The sequence below is a fragment of the Barbus barbus genome (assembly GCF_936440315.1).
Source record: "Barbus barbus genome assembly, chromosome: 39".
Taxonomy (NCBI): Eukaryota; Metazoa; Chordata; class Actinopteri; order Cypriniformes; family Cyprinidae; genus Barbus; species Barbus barbus.
The window spans coordinates 24890224-24908336 of record NC_136717.1 but is presented as its reverse complement, the minus strand read 5'-3'; the positions used below and the strand labels follow the sequence as shown (position 1 = coordinate 24908336).

At 38.5% G+C, this 18113-nt stretch overlaps 1 protein-coding gene across 1 annotated transcript in view; it reads left to right on the top strand.

Moving 5' to 3' along the window:
• The window catches only part of LOC306858347 (voltage-gated potassium channel KCNC2-like), a gene marked incomplete at both ends in the record, with an annotated part of 57312 nt that overhangs the window by 28775 nt on the left and 10424 nt on the right, over positions 1 to 18113 (top strand). Inside the window, one exon of the mRNA XM_079398846.1 lies at positions 11384 to 12308. Within this exon, the coding sequence (XP_079254972.1) occupies positions 11384 to 12308 (925 nt within the window). The remainder of the gene's footprint in view (positions 1 to 11383; positions 12309 to 18113) is intronic.

The following is an 18113-nucleotide window of genomic DNA, read 5'->3' as shown; positions in this document are numbered from 1 at the left end:
GCTTTCAAATGAAAGATTGCTATCAAACAACACACCTAGGTTCCTAACTGATGAAGAAGAAATGACAGCGCAGCCGTCAAGTGTTAGATAGTGTTCTAGGTTATTACATGTGGGTTTACATTCAAATTAATTAGATTTTTTTTTGTTTTTAAGTTTTTTTTTTTTACATTTAACACTATTTAACATTATTTTAGAATGTAATAATAAAATGTGACTTATACACTGATGCAACTTATTTTCCAGAAAAAGTCCAGAAATTTTTTTAATAAAAGAACAGTAATTCTGTTTAGTTATTGTTCTTTTATTGAAATCTATTTGTGTGTCATGTGGAGTTGTTGTCCATGTAGAGCATTCTAAATCCATCTCTTTTGAGCTTTTATTCTGCCTTAGAAGGCCACCGCCGGTGCAGCTCAATCATTTTTGGAGCAGATCCACAGACACAGGTTTTATGTGTGTGTGTGTGTGTGTGTGTGTGTGTGTGTGTGTGTGACCTACATAAGCAGTTGTGTGCCGGGAGCGAGTGTGAGTGTGGATGGTGTGAAATGATCCTGCTCCGCTGCTGTAGGGGACGAGGTTCACACATACACACACACACACACGTGTCTAGAGAAGCCAAGCCATTAGCGCTTCTGATGCGCTTCCACCCTTCATGTGACATTCATGATTTTCCCGCCACAGGGCCGTCACACAAACCCTCATAAGAGTGTGAACTACTCGCAGTGCATTAGCCAGATAATAGCAAACTAGCTGTCAGCAAGTGTGTGTGTGTGTGTGTGTGTGTGTGACTATCAGTGATAATATTTGAGTGATGGTGAATCACAGCGCTGAAGCTTTGTAAATAAAGTCCTGACAACACTTGGTTCTGATCTGAAATCACTACAATACACACTTCATCTGTATTCAGAGCTGTTTATGTTCAGAGTCCAGTACAGAGTATGTAGTGTTTATTTTAAACAGTATTATTGTTGTCAGATTAACACATTTCAGTATGCACATTTGGATGGATTTAACACAAAATTTTCAGATTCAGATTTATCCATCTATTTATTTATTTTAGTAAGTAGGCACTATTCATGTGAGACAAAGTTTGTTTCATAGTATATCATGTTTTACATTTTTAAATTACAGTACAGTTTTTAAACAACTAAAAAGACAGCATATTATAGACATTATAAACACTGTATACTGCAGAAATAATAGGAGTAGTGTGCTTGTAGTGCAGTTTAGGCTTGGTAATAATAATAGAATTATATTAGTGTCCACAATTAATGTGTAAGTGTAATTAATAAAATTATCTATCTATCTATCTATCTATCTATCTATCTATCTATCTATCTATCTATCTGAATGATTAAATGCATTACAAAAATTTTAATCTGAACAAATATGAATTATTAGTTTTTTCAGTCATGCATGGATGCATATAAGGTTGCAATAGCTGTGCTTTATTTACTCGCCGAGTGTTAATTCTGGCCTTTGATTATTCTTCTTGGATGATCCGTGTGTGTGTGTGTGTGTGTGTGGACAGACAGACCGACCGACCCTGGACTCTGACACACCAGGGTCTTGTTGTTGTGGAGCTTTTCCTGACACTGTTGCCTGGGAGATGATGTGGTGTGTTTGATCCAGCGGTCCTCAGAGACTCAGCATCACAGCTGACCGTCAGTCAGTCACAAATTTGAATTTTATATATACTTAGAGGCTTTTCCATCTGAATTCTTCATATATATATATATATATATATATATATATATATATATATATAAATTATTTATTTTTTTCTTCTATTATATGTAGTCTCTTCTCAAACCTATAATATCATGCATATATGCATATGTAAATATAATTTTTAATACATATTTTATAGGTTATAAAATAATCAAGTATTTCTGATCTCTGATGTTGAATTTTTAAATGTGTGTAATAAATTCTATGCATGGTGCATTACAAAAAACATTGTTATATATAAAATTGCATTTATTATTAAATTATATAAATAAATTATTTATTTAAATGGAAGGTTGCTTGTCACTTTTTTTTTTGCTCCTAATGTAATGTTGTTTTAAATGTTATTACAAAAACCTATTTATCTGGCATGTGGGCTGCTGTAGGTGAGCAGCTCGCTAGGTTTATCATCAGAGCAAATGAAGCGCTGTTAGTGTACAGATGAAATGCGTTGGATGGGCTTCAGGCTGCTTGTTTGGTTAATGAAGTCACAGGGCACAAAGAGAGGTTACAGCGGATCTAATCTCACACGGGAGACTTGTGAGTCCTGCGGTGGATGACAAGATCATTAGATACTGCTTACACGCGTCCCGCACGCGCTCCACACCAAACAAAGAGCCTGCTACAGTGCCTTCAGAGTCCTGATGCTTTCTGCTGGGTTTGTGCTGATTAGCTACAGCCCTCCAGACGAGTTAAAGCCTCATTAGGATTTTAAAACAAAGACGAGAGACAGGCTCCTTTGAGACGCTTTCTAGTGGGGACAGACCGTCCCGCAATCATGTCTTTTCACATTCGCCAGCGCTTGCTTTTGCCTTCAGCCATTGACTGATCCGTTATTCTTGCGCTTTCAAGCGGTTGCCCATCACAGTTGCATATATATATATATATATTGTGACGAGTCGGCTGCCTCCCCACTTATCATCATCACCACCCCGTCCCGTATTTTGCCGCCCTTCACCAGGCTCCCGACGGGAGTGGGTGTGTGAGAGAGGAGGGGAGCTGAACAGCCAGGGCTGGCGGCGTGTGATGAGGCGCACCTGATGACAGAATCAGGCAATGAAGTCAGCACACGCTGTTGATGTGCCATTTTGAGAACACTACAGAAAAGAGCACGTTGTTTTCGCCTGTGTGAATACTTAAAAAGATGTTTGCTCTGCCTGTTTGGTTTACCTGTAACACGTTCAGAACGTGCGTTTTGTCCGACTCCAAACGCACGTATTCGCCCATTTCCTGTTAATGATAAACGCACGTCAAAAACGCGCGTTTTTGGTGACTCCAAAGCGCAAGCGTTTTATAGGAAATCACACGTCGAGGACGCGCGTTTTGATACACAAAACCGTGCGTTTCCGACGCGCGTTCTCCATAATCCCAAAGCGCGCGCTAAGAACGCGCGTTTTAATGGCAAACGCGCGTCCAGTACGCGCGGTTTGCTGTCAAGACACACGCTTTTGACGTGTCAGTGTGCAATCAGACGCCCGAGCAGGCGTTTATGAACACTTTGGCTTTCCATAGAATAGAGCCTCATCACCGCCGCCGTTTAAATGCCGAGCGCGCCTCTCCTCTGGAGACCGGTCTCTTCCCCGTGCATGCACGCTGGTGTCCTCGTGGGTCCAGGAAGGGAGCGTTGAGGGATTCCCGCACCAGCGGAGACGTGAGCTGCCGGACCCGTAGAGTATGGATGGAATTCCGCACCCGTTTGACGGCTGACGGGCTAGGATGCCGGGCCGTTCTATCCCCCGGAAGCGCCGCGGGCATCCGCCGACCCACGCGCCCCGGTCCCGGGAGGGGAGCGCGTGCGGCCACCAGACTCCGCCCCTTACCTGGACCCTTCCTTCCCGAACACTGCCCTCCTTCACAAGCCCGTAGCACGACGAGGACACCAGATTCCCCGTTTATTTTGGACACTTTTTTCCCCTTGGACACTTATTTTGATTATTATTGTTTAATAAAAGCCTCTCCGAGGCCTGACGCCACGCCCACTGTGTCTGTCGTTTGCTCCTCCCGCCACAATATATATACAGTATGTACATGCATATAATTATTTTTTTGTTTACACACATGCACATATATTAATTCTATTATATGTAATATTGTAGTTATTGTATAATTAATCTGATTTCAAATAATTAGCATATTACTTATATAATAGAGTTGTTTATATAAAAATTAAACAAACCTACAACATAATGCATATATGAAAATTATAATTTAAAAATATTTAAAAAATTTATTAAATAATATTTAAAAGTACCTGTTTTTAATTTTGGGATATATTTTATAATATAAAATCTATAAATATATTTTTGGCTGTATATTGGCTATATTATAAAATATATTTTTAGTTTGTTTGTAAAGCTTGTCTTAACTAAAATTACATATAATATATATCATATAAAAAATTAATTTTATACAAACAATTATATATGTAATATTTTAATTATTGAAATCTGACAAGCTATACATATAAAATATATTTAATTTATATAAAATATATAATCCTATAGCATTAATCATTTTAAATATAGCATTTTTAAAAATATATTTAAATATGTTATTAAATTAAATGTTTATAAATCGCTGATTATATTTTTTGCTATTTTAGACAATGTAATTGCTTGGCTATATTTTATAATATCAAATATATTTTAAGTTATAATTTATCTGATTTCAAATAATTAAGATGATAAATATATTAGAAGTTTTTATTTAAAAAAAACCTGTAACATCGTGCATATATAAATATTATAATTTAACTATTTATATATGTTAGTAAATTAAATATTTATAAATCTTTGATTATATTTTTGGCCTATATATATTTTAGAATATAAAATATGCAGAATATATTTTTGAATATATACAAAATATATATTCAAATAATTAAAATATTACATATATAATAGAAATGTTATATAAAAATATTGTTATATAAAAATAAATAAACCATAACATAATGCATATATAAATACATTTTAAATGTATACAATTTAAATAATTAAATATATTATTTGGCTATATTTTATAATTGTTTTTGGCTGTGTATTCTAGCTATATTCTTTGCAGATGACAGGTTTCATGGCTCACTGTTGATCTGCGAGTGCAGTAACTAGTGTAATTGAGTTTAATATGAAGTGTGTAATGTGTAGTGTGTGAGTGATGGCCAGCGGGTCTGTGTTGATGTGTGTTTTCTGAATAATGCTGTGTGGTTGTGTGGGCTGAACACAGCTGCTGTACGGTCTTACTCACTCATTTGACGGCGTTTATTGACATTAAATATTACACACCGTGACCGGCCAAGATACTGGAAGACTGTTTAGCTTTGGTGTGCGTGGCATTATCATCAGTGCTAGAGGGACTTATTAAAAGTGCAATGCTATTTTTGTTGCATTGCACAGCTGAGCAATAAATCTGAGGTAATGCTGTAAATAAATATGTCTTCACAAAAATTCCTTCCTCTCTCTCATGTAAAGCAGCCAAATGAACCGATTCAATGAATGAATCTGTTCGTTTGAGTGGATCATTCTCATGAGTCACTTCAAAAAAGGCTCTCTGAGTCCCTCATGGCATTTTACTTTTTTGTAGTGGTATATAAAAAATTTATGTCAATAAATACTTTTTTGAAGTGTATACAAAATAATTTGTCAGTAAACACTGTTCTCTCTCTCTCTCTCTCTCTGTGTGTATGTGTATAAACACATATATACATAATTAGTTTATTTTTATATAAACAATTCTATAAATTATATTATTGTATTATATGTATAACATTGAAATTATCTGAAAACAAACAAATACATAAAATGTATGTATAATTTGTCTGATTTCAAATTTTTAATACTCTATTAAAGAGTTTTTATATACAAAAATAAACAAACCTTTTGAATGAATAAACATTTTATCTAAACGTATCAATAAATATAATTTCAAATGTTAATAAATAATTACATATTTAAAAATCTCTGGTTATATTTTTGGCTATATTTGATAATAGCCTACAAAATATATAACGTTATGTTTCGTATTTATAATTTCAAATAATTAAAATATTACATATACGTAATATAGAATTTATATACAAAAATGAACAAACCTATAACATAATGCATATATAAATATTATAATTTTAAAACATTTAAAAATGTTTTTTAAAGAATTCAATATTGAAAAAACAGATTATATGTAATATATATAAAAAATGTATTGGCTATATTTTATGATTTATTTTTTTATTCATTTTATTTTAAAAATGTATAAAAAATATTTTTATGTATTTATCTGATTAAAAATAATTCCAATATTACATATAATAGAATTGTGTATATATATATATATGAACAAATCTATAACTGTCACGGTCGGTGGTTGTAGTAATCGGCGCCCACACAAAAGGATAACAAAAAGGTATATTTAATAGCATCAACACACATCAAACCATTTACAACTTAATATCCGACAAACATAAAGGCAGAACTGAGGACTTATAAAGAAACAGGAAACAAAGGAGCAAACTAGATAATTAATCAAACACAGGTGATGCATATAACTAATTAACAGAACTGGGTCATGAACTAAAACAGGAAGAACCAAATAAGGTCAAAACAGAACTGAAAGGAAACTAAACCGAAACTGACATGTTACATATCGCCCCCCTCCCGGAAGGTGCGTCCCGCACCGTAATATACACATCACGGGCGTGGGGGCGGGCGCTCTGGAGGCTGGAGCAGGGCCCGGACAGGGAGGAGACCAGGGAAGCCTCCAGGGCGGATCAGGGGCCTTGGGAGGCCATGGCAGGATAGGAGACTCGGGAGGCCATGGCGGATCTGGAGCCTTGGGAGGCCATGGCGGATCTGGAGCCTTGGGAGGCCATGGCAGGACTGGGGATTCGGGAGGCCATGGCGGATCTGGAGCCTTGGGAGGCCATGGCAGGACTGGAGATTCGGGAGGCCATGGCGGATCTGGAGCCTTGGGAGGCCATGGCAGGACTGGAGATTCGGGAGGCCATGGCGGATCTGGAGCCTTGGGAGGCCATGGCGGATCTGGAGCCTTGGGAGGCCATGGCAGGACTGGAGATTCGGGAGGCCATGGCGGATCTGGAGACTCAGGAGTCCATGGTGGATCAGAGTCCTTGGGCGGCCTTGGCGGATCGGGGTCCTTTGTGGCCTTGGCCTTTGGCCTGGCCACACAGACTGGGACTATATGGCCCCCCCCCAAAATTTCTTTGGGAAAGTTCCCCTCTGGGGGCCACATTGGAGGAGAGGGCTCTTGGGGGCGCTCGGGAGGAGCGGTAACCTGAGGGCGCTCTGGAGGAGCGGGCACTAGAGGGCGCTCTGGAGGAGCGGGCACTTGGGGGCGCTCTGGAGGAGCGGGCACTTGGGGGCGCTCTGGAGGAGCGGGCACTTGGGGGCGCACGGGAGGCGCGGAGCTGGACGGAACCAGCGTAGATGCAGGAGGGCGCTCTTGCAGCGCGGACTCCTGAGGGCGCTCTTGCAGCGCAGACACTTGAGGGCGCTCTTGCAGCGCAGACACTTGAGGGCGCACGGGAGGCGCGAAGCTGGATAGAACCAGCAGGGACGAAGGAGCGCTGGACGGGACCAGCGGAGACGCAGGAGGGAGCTCTTGCAGCGCGGACTCTTGAGGACGCTCTTGCAGCGCGGATTCAAAGGGGCGCTCTTGTAGCGCAGACATTAGAGGGCGCACGGGAGGCGCGGGGCTGGACGGGACCAGCGGGAACTCAGGACGGCTGGACGGGACCAGCGGGAACTCAGGACGGCTGGACGGGACCAGCGGGAACTCAGGACGGCTGGACGGGACCAGCGGGAACTCAGGACGGCTGGACGGGACCAGCGGGAACTCAGGACGGCTGGACGGGACCAGCGGGAACTCAGGACGGCTGGACGGGACCAGCGGGAACTCAGGTGGGCTGGACGGGACCCTCTTGCGAGGTGCGGGGATAGGCGGACACAAACGAGGAGCAGGCACTGGATGGTACTGGTGAGGAGTAGTTTCTGGCGTGAGCATGGGAGCCGAGGAAGAGCCTCATCCAATAGCCCCCTGTCCTTTACCTGAGGCGTAGGCGGCGGAACCCTCTTCACCGCAGCTGGCGCAACGTTCATCGCCCTTTTCGGCGGCTTCCTCCTCGCCGCGGGCGGAACATTCATCGCCGTGTACGGCGGGATCCTCTTCGCCGCGGACGGCGCAACGTTCATCGCCCCTTGCGGCGGAATCCTCCTCGCCGCGGGCGGAACATTCATCGCCGTCTCCGGCGGAGTGAATTTCTCTCGGGCGGTGGGTAGGGGCGAGCGGCGAATGGCAACCCGTTCTCCCCAAAACGGATGGCCTCGGTAAGCCGCGATAGGCAGCCCGACATCCCACGCAGCACGAGCAGGGGCGAGCCGCGAACGGCGGCGTGAACCCCCGCAAACTACGGGAACCAGCTCCAACATTCCGAGCGTTAATCTCGTCTTCGTTTGTGGTCGGATATTCTGTCACGGTCGGTGGTTGTAGTAATCGGCGCCCACACAAAAGGATAACAAAAAGGTATATTTAATAGCATCAACACACATCAAACCATTTACAACTTAATATCCGACAAACATAAAGGCAGAACTGAGGACTTATAAAGAAACAGGAAACAAAGGAGCAAACTAGATAATTAATCAAACACAGGTGATGCATATAACTAATTAACAGAACTGGGTCATGAACTAAAACAGGAAGAACCAAATAAGGTCAAAACAGAACTGAAAGGAAACTAAACCGAAACTGACATGTTACAATAACAATGCATAACTAAATATTTAAATATAGTATTAAATATTTAAAAATCTCTGATTTATATTTTTTGGCCATATTTTATATGAAAACTTGTTGTCCATCCCAAATAGCGGCTACAGTTTCTAAGTAGTTTCCCCAACACTGCTTGGCAAAGCTTTTACAGATAAAAGTGAGACCTTCACTTAACTGTGTCCATGAAAACACTGCCTTTTTAGGACTCACCAAATAAAAAAGAGAAATGCACATTAAATAACTGAATAAAGAAAGAGCTCAAATAGTCACTAATGGCCGCTAACGCTATTAAAAAGCTTCCTGACTGCTCACTGACCAATTCAATTCAATTCAATTCAAGTTTATTTGTATAGCGCTTTTTACGATACAAATCGTTGCAAAGCAGCTCTACAGGAATTTAAGTTTCCACAATATATTTATATATTGCAGAACCTTAATATATTTAACTTATGGCAAAATGTGGTAATTCTGTATGTTGTCTGAGCATTGGCATCCTCCGAAGTCCTCTGAGGGGTTGGCATTATCTTTTCTCAGGTGTTCGGTCATCTCAGATCATTTAAGGGTTGGATCCAGACTGAAGCTGATGTTAATCCCGTGGCGGAAACAGAGAAACAAATAGAGACATAATTAGCGTAGCTGCTGTTCCATCTAAGCAAAAATGATTTGTTCAACCCAAGCTAAAGAATAATAATAATGTACATTTGATCAGATATAACTGCAGTACAAGATTATAAGATGCATTATGTGAATGTTTGGCTAAAGAGATGTGTCTTTAATCTAGATTTAAACAGAGAGAGTGTGTCTGAACCCTGAACGTTATCAGGAAGGCTATTCCAGAGTTTGGGAGCCAAATGTGAAAAAGCTCTACCTCCTTTAGTGGACTTTGCTATCCTACCAAAAGTCCAGAGTTTTGCGACTTTAGGGAGCGGGTTGGATTGTAGCGTGGTAGAAGACAAGTTAGGTACGCAGGAGCTAAACCATTTAGGGCCTTATAGGCAAGTAATAATATTTTATAAATGATACGGAACTGAACAGGTAGCCAGTGCAGAGACTGTAAAATTGGGGTAATATGATAATATTTTCTTGACCTGGTAAGAACTCTAGCCGCTGCATTTTGGACTATCTGTAACTTGTTTATTGAAGATGCAGGACAAGCAGCTAGCAGTGCATTACAATAGTCCAGTCTAGAGGTCATGAATGCATGAACTAGCTTTTCTGCATCAGAAACAGGTAGCATGTTTCGAAGCTTAGCAATGTTTCTAAGATGGAAGAATGCTGTTTTTGTAACATGGGAAATATGATTTTCAAAGGACAAGTTGCTGTCTAATATAACACACAGATTTTTTACTTTAGAGGACGTAACAGTGCATCCGTCTAGTTGCAAACTGTAATCCAAGAGATTCTGTGTACTGTTTTTTTGGTCCAATAAGTAATATCTCTGTCTTATCTGAATTTAATAGGAGGAAATTATTGGTCATCCAATCTTTTACATTTTTTACACAATCTATTATCTTAGTTTAGAAGTTTCATCTGGTCTTGTTGAGATATATAGTTGAGTATCATCAGCATAACAATGAAAACTAATCCCGTATTTTCTAATAATATTACCGAGGGGCAACATGTATATTGAAAATAGCAGAGGACCAGATCCTTGTGGTACTCCATACTTCACTGGTGATAATTGAGATGACTCCCCATTTAAATGAACAAAGTGGTAGCGATCGGACAAGTAGGATCTAAACCATCTTAAAGCCTGTCCTTGAATACCAGTATAGTTTTGTAATCGATCTATGAGTATATCATGGTCTATAGAGTCGAACGCAGCACTAAGATCAAGTAATACTAGCAATGAGATGCAGCCTTGATCTGAAGCAAGAAGCAAGTCGTTTGTAATTTTAACAAGTGCAGTTTCTGTATAATGGTGAGGCCTGAAACCAGACACAACTTTTTCTAAAATTTTAGACATAAACGGAAGATTTGAAATGGGTCTGTAATTTGCCAGTTCATTAGAATCTAGTTGTGGTTTCTTAATAAGAGGCTTAATGGTTTTGGGACGTGACCTAAAGATAACGATAGGTTAATAATATTGAGAAGCGGTTCTTCTGCTACAGGTAACAGCTCTTTCAGTAGTTTAGTGGGTACAGGATCTAATAAACATGTTGTTGGTTTAGATGCACTGATAAGTTTATTTAGCTCTTCCTGTCCTATAGTTGTAAAGCACTGCAGTTTTTCTTTGTTTTTCTCATTCGATGAACGAAGCTGAAATACTAGACGCAGTAGAATCTACATTTGATATTGTATTTCTGATGTTATCTATTTTATCAGTAAAGAAATTCATAAAGTCATTACTATTAAACTTTGAGGGAATATTTAGATCGGGCGGTGTCTGTTTATTTGTTAATCTAGCCACTGTGCTAAATAAAAACCTTGGATTGTTTTGGTTATTATCTATGATTTTGTGGATATGCTCTGCCCTGGCAGCTTTTAGAGCCTGTCTATAGCTGGACATACTGTTTTTCCACGCAATTCTAAAAACTTCCAAGTTTGTTTTTCTCCATTTGCGCTCAAAATTACGAGTTTCTTTCTTGAGCGAATGGGTATAACTGTTGTACCATGGCGCAGTATGTTTTTCTCTAACCTTTTTCAATTTGAGGGGGGCAACAGCTTCTAATGTAGTAGAGAAGATAGTGCTCATGTTGCTAGTCATTTCGTCTAGTTCATGTGTATTTATGGGTACACAGAGCAGTTGAGATAAATCAGGCTGGTTATTTGTGAATCTGTCTTTGGTGGCTGGAACAATAGTTCTGCCCGGACGATAACGCGGAGCCATATAATTAATATCAGACCCATCTCTCTCTCTGTTTCTCTTCAGTTCATCGCATTTGCCTCCCTGTTCTTCATCCTGGTCTCCATCACGACCTTCTGCCTGGAGACACACGAGGCCTTCAACACGGTCATCAACAAGACAGACGCGTTCCTCAACGACTCCATCACGGACTTCAGCCAGCAGTACGAGATTGAGACAGACCCGGCGCTCACCTACGTGGAGGGCGTATGCGTGCTGTGGTTCACCTTTGAGTTCCTGGTGCGCGTGACCTTCAGCCCAGACAAGCTGGAGTTTGTCAAGAGCATCCTGAACATTATAGACTTCGTGGCCATTCTGCCCTTTTACCTGGAGGTGGGCTTGAGCGGACTCTCCTCCAAAGCCGCCAAAGACGTCTTGGGCTTCTTGCGTGTGGTCCGCTTTGTGCGCATCTTGAGGATCTTCAAGCTGACGCGGCACTTCGTCGGCCTGCGTGTATTGGGACACACCCTCCGAGCGAGCACTAACGAGTTCCTGCTGCTCATTATCTTCCTCGCACTGGGCGTCCTCATCTTCGCCACCATGATCTATTACGCCGAGCGGATCGGAGCCAGCCCCAACGACCCAACGGCCAGCCACCACACCATGTTCAAGAACATCCCCATCGGCTTCTGGTGGGCCGTGGTCACCATGACCACTCTGGGCTACGGAGACATGTACCCTCAGACGTGGTCGGGCATGGTGGTCGGCGCGCTCTGCGCCCTTGCTGGCGTGCTGACTATAGCCATGCCCGTGCCTGTCATCGTCAATAACTTCGGCATGTATTACTCACTCGCCATGGCCAAACAGAAGCTCCCTAAGAAGAGGAAGAAACACATCCCTCAGGTGGTGCAGACCGGCTCGCCGTCCTACTGCAAGACGGACCTGAGCACGGCCTGCAACAGCACTGGGACAGATTTGGGACAGAGCCGAGGACTGGAGCATCACCGCTCAGGTGAGAGAAGCTCGCCTGTTTCACACTGTAAAAGACGGAGTGTAATTTGAGTGTTTAGGGACTCTGGATGCTGGGGGATTGATGAAAAGCTTGAATTGTAAAAAATGCTGTCATAAACATCTAATTTAGGCTTTTATTGACATATAAACATTAATGCTGTCAAACGATTAATCACGATTAATCGCATCCAAAAATAAAAGGTTTTATTTACATAATATAGCTATGTGTACTGTGTATATTTATTATCTATATATAAATACACACACATACAGTATATATTTTGAATATATTTACATGTATATATTTATATTCATATAATTTATATAAATATATTTAATATATAAATGTAACATATTTTTCTTAAATATATACATGCATGGGTGTGTATTTATATATAAATAATAAATATACACAGTTCACACATATATACTATGTGACCAAAAACGTTTATTTTGGATGCGATTAATCGCGATTAATCGTTTGACAGCACTAATAAACACGCATTATATATAGAGCATGGACACTAGGGCTGTGACGATAAACCGATGCAGAATCGATTCTGATATCTTCCGAATTCATCGCGATTCTCTCTGGAATCGATTCTGAGCTTAGATTTTAACAGCAGATGGCGGTCTAATCTAGTTTTTATCCGCACACTCAAATGCTCATGAAGAGGAGTGCTTTCTCCTCGGCTCAGAATGCTTTTATGACACAAGATTAATGTAAACGCAGCCCTCTGTGAACACCCTTGTAATTCGCTTCAACCTTTCGAATTTTATGCATAATTATTTTAGGTTCAGGTGTGTGTAAGGATTTGGAAACAAGCAGAGTACGGCTGTTTCTAAAGCATGCTCAAAACTAAGCTCGGAATCAACTCGAGAAAGAATCGCAATGCATTCAGAAAATCTCAGAATCGATGCTGAATCATTTCTCGATTCGTGATGCATCAATTTATTTTCCCAACCCTAATAGACGCATCCAGAAGCTTCTGTTTAACAAATGTGATTTGAATTATGTGTGTTTAATAATATATAATGGTATAAGCACAATATGTAATACAATGCTAATGCAAATACATATTAAATGTAAATATGTAAATGAAATGTCATAAAAAGATAATTTAGGATTTTATTCACATATAAACACAGAGTAGACGCACACAAAAGCTTCTGTTTACTGAATATGATTTATGTATGTGTGATTAATAATATATAATGATATGATGTGGAATGCAATATAATAAAGCAAATATGCTAAATATAAATATGAAGAATCAAAATGAAGAAATGCTGCCTTGACAACTGAAAAGAATGTAACAACTCAAATAAAATAAGATGAAATACTTAAATTACTAAAACTGAAATAAAATCAATTAAAGCCAAAATAAATATCATTAATCATTAAATAATAATAATAATTTTAGCATTTCAGCTTAAACTTATTTGATTTCAGTTAGTTGGCAAGACCGTTTAGAATAAATTATTATTATTAATAATAATATAATATTTATGTATTAATTTAAAAGACGTTTAAGTTGAAATACTAACATTACTAAAAACAAATGGCAATAAAAATACATTTAAGTAAAATAAATTACATTTTTGCTATTATTATTATTATTATTATTATTATTATTATTATCATTTAAAAACTGCTTTGGCAGCTAACTGAAATAAGTTTAAGTTGAAATGCTAACTCCCGGTTTCACAGACAAGGTTTAAACCTAGTCCCAGACTAAAATGTAGGTCTGAGCTGTTTTAACTGAAATAAACTTGCACTGATTGATCTTAAAATATATCAGTGCCTTTGTTTTGTCTCAGGATGCACACCAGTAATGTTTTTTTCTAAGGCTTTTTTATAAAAATGACTTAAATGTCCTAATTGAACTATGGCCTAATCCTGGCTTAGTCTAAACCCTGTCTATGAAACCGGCCTAAAAGTACTAAAACCAAAACTGAAATAAGAAATTAAAGCCAAAAAGAAACAAATTAAATATTGTTATTATTATTATTATTATTACATTATTAAAATAAATGAATAAAATTACAAAAGCACAAAACAAACTGACAAAAAATTACTAAGATTATAAAAAACTGAAAATATAAAAATAAAACCTAATTCAAAATATCAATGAATACTATAATAGTATGTAAATAATATTTAAAAACATAAAGTCGAAATGTTGAAAGTATTGTTAAGAGGTTATTAACAGATTTGTTGTAAATAGATTTAATTTAGGCTTTTATTCACACATAAATATGCATAGATGCATGCAGAAGCTTCTGTGTTTATTTACCATATGATTCACTCTAGGTATGTGTGTTTATATGTGAATAAAAGCCTAAATTAAACGTGTTCATCATATAAAGCAATCGTGTTTTTTCACGACTTCAATTAAACTGCTTGATTCATAGGGATTTGCTTTATAATCCTTTTGGATGTTTTATGTTTTGGTTACTTGGACTTTCAATGGAGGACTTCAAACCATTCAGGATTCATTAAAACATATCTTAATTTGTTCTTCAAAGATTAACCAAAGTCTTTTGGGTTTGGAACGACTTGAGGACAGAGTTTTCATTTTTGGGTGAACTATCACTTTAAATTTGATGGTAGTTTAGCGTTTTGGAATTGATGTAGTTCAACTTTAAATACTTTATGTTAGATGCCAGATGTCTGCCAAATGCATGCATGCATGGAAATGTAAATTTGTGCATGCTTAAAAATGACAAAAAAAGCAATGAAAGTGCATTTGTGAGAAACAGACAGAAATGTAAGTCGTTCACTCTTATCATTCACTCTGGTATAGCTCTTAATAAGCCACATGACACATATTAGCCAATGACATGAGCCGTCAATGACGACATTTTTTTTTTTTAATTGAAAACAAGTGGGAACGAGGGTTTGAACAACATGAGTATGGCAAGTTTCATTTTGACTGAATTATATCTAATATCTATTGCATGGAGTTATGAATTTAGAATTTGTATTTCCTGGTTGAAGCTGATATTTCTTGGAGATCTGAGCATGAGAGGCTGCAGATCTAGTGCAGATAGCCTGTTGCCACGGAGATGAGGGTGCGAGGAGATGGGCAGTGTTTCAGTCTGACATAAGAGACAATAGTGAGAATGAGAAAGTGTGCAGGGATGTGCGTGCTGGTCATTTACACGTGACGGTTTTCAGGGTGAACGCTCCGAGGATGAGGTCTGAACAATGGGAAAAACTCTTGGAAAATTAGGCCTTTAATTAGCTGTCCAACTGTTTTTGAGCACAAAAATACATGTGTTATGCTAAGTCAGAAATGCATCTTATCTGGGTCAGGTGAACCTGAAATCAGTCTAATTAGTGCTGACTAAGCAGTATATACAGATTACATATACATATACAGATACATTACTGACCTTTAAGTCATCACTGCATTTTCATGATCAGTGTTGATAATGTTAACTAAATCTAAATCTATTAAAAATTATTTCCATTTATTCAAATAAAGCGGAAATAAAATATGAATATTTTCTAAATATAAATGCTTTCATGATCAGTGTTGCTAATGTTAAAATGCTAAATCTGATATATATATATTAAATTTATTTTTTACATATTTTTACATGGCTGCTAAGTGAAATAAAATGTGTAAGTTAAAATACTAAAATTACTAAAACTGAAATAAAAAATATATATAATATATATTATATTATTATATATAGTTCAAGACAAAATTATTAGCCCCCTATGAAATATTTAATTATTTTTCAAATAATTCCTGAGTGCTGTTTAACGGAGAGAAGATTTTTTCAACACAGCATATATAAACATAATACTTCATTTAGGAAGCTTGGAGTGGTTGTAATACAAATAGAAACAAACTTGTAAAAAATAATTTAAAAAAAGTCTACTGGTCAAAATTATTAGCCCTCTGATGTTAATAGTCAATGGTGTATCCCTTTTTTATGATAACAGCCTTTAGTCATTTGTTGTAGTTTTCATCAAGTTTCAGGCATGTCTCCTGAGGAGTCGCAGTCTTAGCAAATCTCTCAAGCTCCTCCAGATTTGTTGGTCTCCTGGCATGGACTCTGGTCTTCAGTGAGCCCCACAGATTTTTTTATTGGATTCAAGTCTGGGCTTTGTGTAGGCCAGCCAAGGATGTTCACTTTGCTCATTTGGAGGTAGTTCTTCACCAGAAGTGAGGTATGCTTTGGGTCATTATCATGCTGGAAGACAAAACGTCGACCCAATCCATGTTTTGTTGCAGATTGCCTGAGGTTGTCTTTCAAAATCTTCTCGTAGTCTTCTGTTTTCATGATTCCTTCGACCCTGACGAGATTCCCAGTTCCAAACGCACTGAAACATCCCCCCAGCATTACACTCTGGAGACGGTGTTCTTTGGGTTGAGCACCTGTCCCTTCTTACTCCAAGCATAGGCAACATCTCTATGGCTAAAGAGTTCTAGTTTTATCTCATATGACCAAAGGACACCTTTCCAGTATGCATAATTTTTCTCCAGGTTGTCCTTTAAGCTTCAGTCTAGATTGGAGGTGTCTCTTCTTCAGAAGTGGATTTTTTTCTTGGTCCGCAACCTCACAGTCCATTCCTTTGTGGGCCTCTATTGACCATCTTCATTGAGATCAGTCCCAGACTTGACTAAATCATTCACTAGTGTCTTGGCACTTGTTCTTGGGTCTTTAGAAACCTCTCTCAATAGTTTTCTTTAGAAAGTTTTTGAAATCTTTCCCTTCATGCCTCTGTTCTCCACTGTGTGGAGTTAGGCAAGTCATTAGACAACAGTGGTTTGTTCTGTAGCCAATCAAACAGATCATTTTGTTAAGGGGGCTAATAATATTGACCTTAGCCATTTGTTTTTAAAGAATTCTTTTATTCCCGGCAAATTGAAATAAGTCTTTCTCCAGATAAAAAAAAATAATAAGAAATACGGTGTTAAAATTCCCTTTACTCTGTTAAACATCACTTGGCAAAAATTTGAAAAGTATTGAAATTTCATCGGGGGGCTAATTATTTTGTCTTGTGTGTGTGTGTGTGTGTGTGTGTGCATGTTTATGTGGTTTATGAGGACACAAATTTGTATAATGGCATGGGCATGACAGAGGTATTACAATATGAAGGTGGTTTATGAGGACACTGCCTATGTCCCCGTAATTCAAAAGGCTTAAAAAACATACTAAATGCACAAAGTCTCCTGTGAGGGTTAAGTTTAGATGTAGGGTTGGTGTAGGGCAATAGCACACACAGTTTGTTCAGTATAAAAACCATTACGCCTATGGAGAGTCCCCATAAACCACAAAAACCAACGTGTGTGTGTGTGTGTATGTGTATATATATATATACACACAGTGCCCTCCATAAGTATTGGTGGAACAGTAAAGACAAAATTGCTCTGTTGGCTGTGGAGTCAAGACATTTGCAAATATGATTAAAAGATGAATATGAGACAAAACTACAGAATGTCACATTTTATTATCGGGTGATTCAACAAAAACATGTTTTACCAAATAAATAGAACAACACTTTTAGAGTTCATCCCACTCATTGATGTGAACATAAGTATTGGGACAGTTGAACATAAGGCAGATATAAAAGATTAAAAGGTATTATTTAGTTGCAGATCCCTTGCACACAATCACAGCAGTGAGTCTGTGACCCATAGACATCACCAGACTCTTGCTCTCATCCTTTGAAATACTTTTCCCAGCATTTAATGCAGCTAATTCCAATTGTTGCTTGTTTTGGGGAGTTTCTGCCTTTCCTCTCCTCTTCAGCTGGTGAAATCCATGTTCAGTCAGATTTAAATCT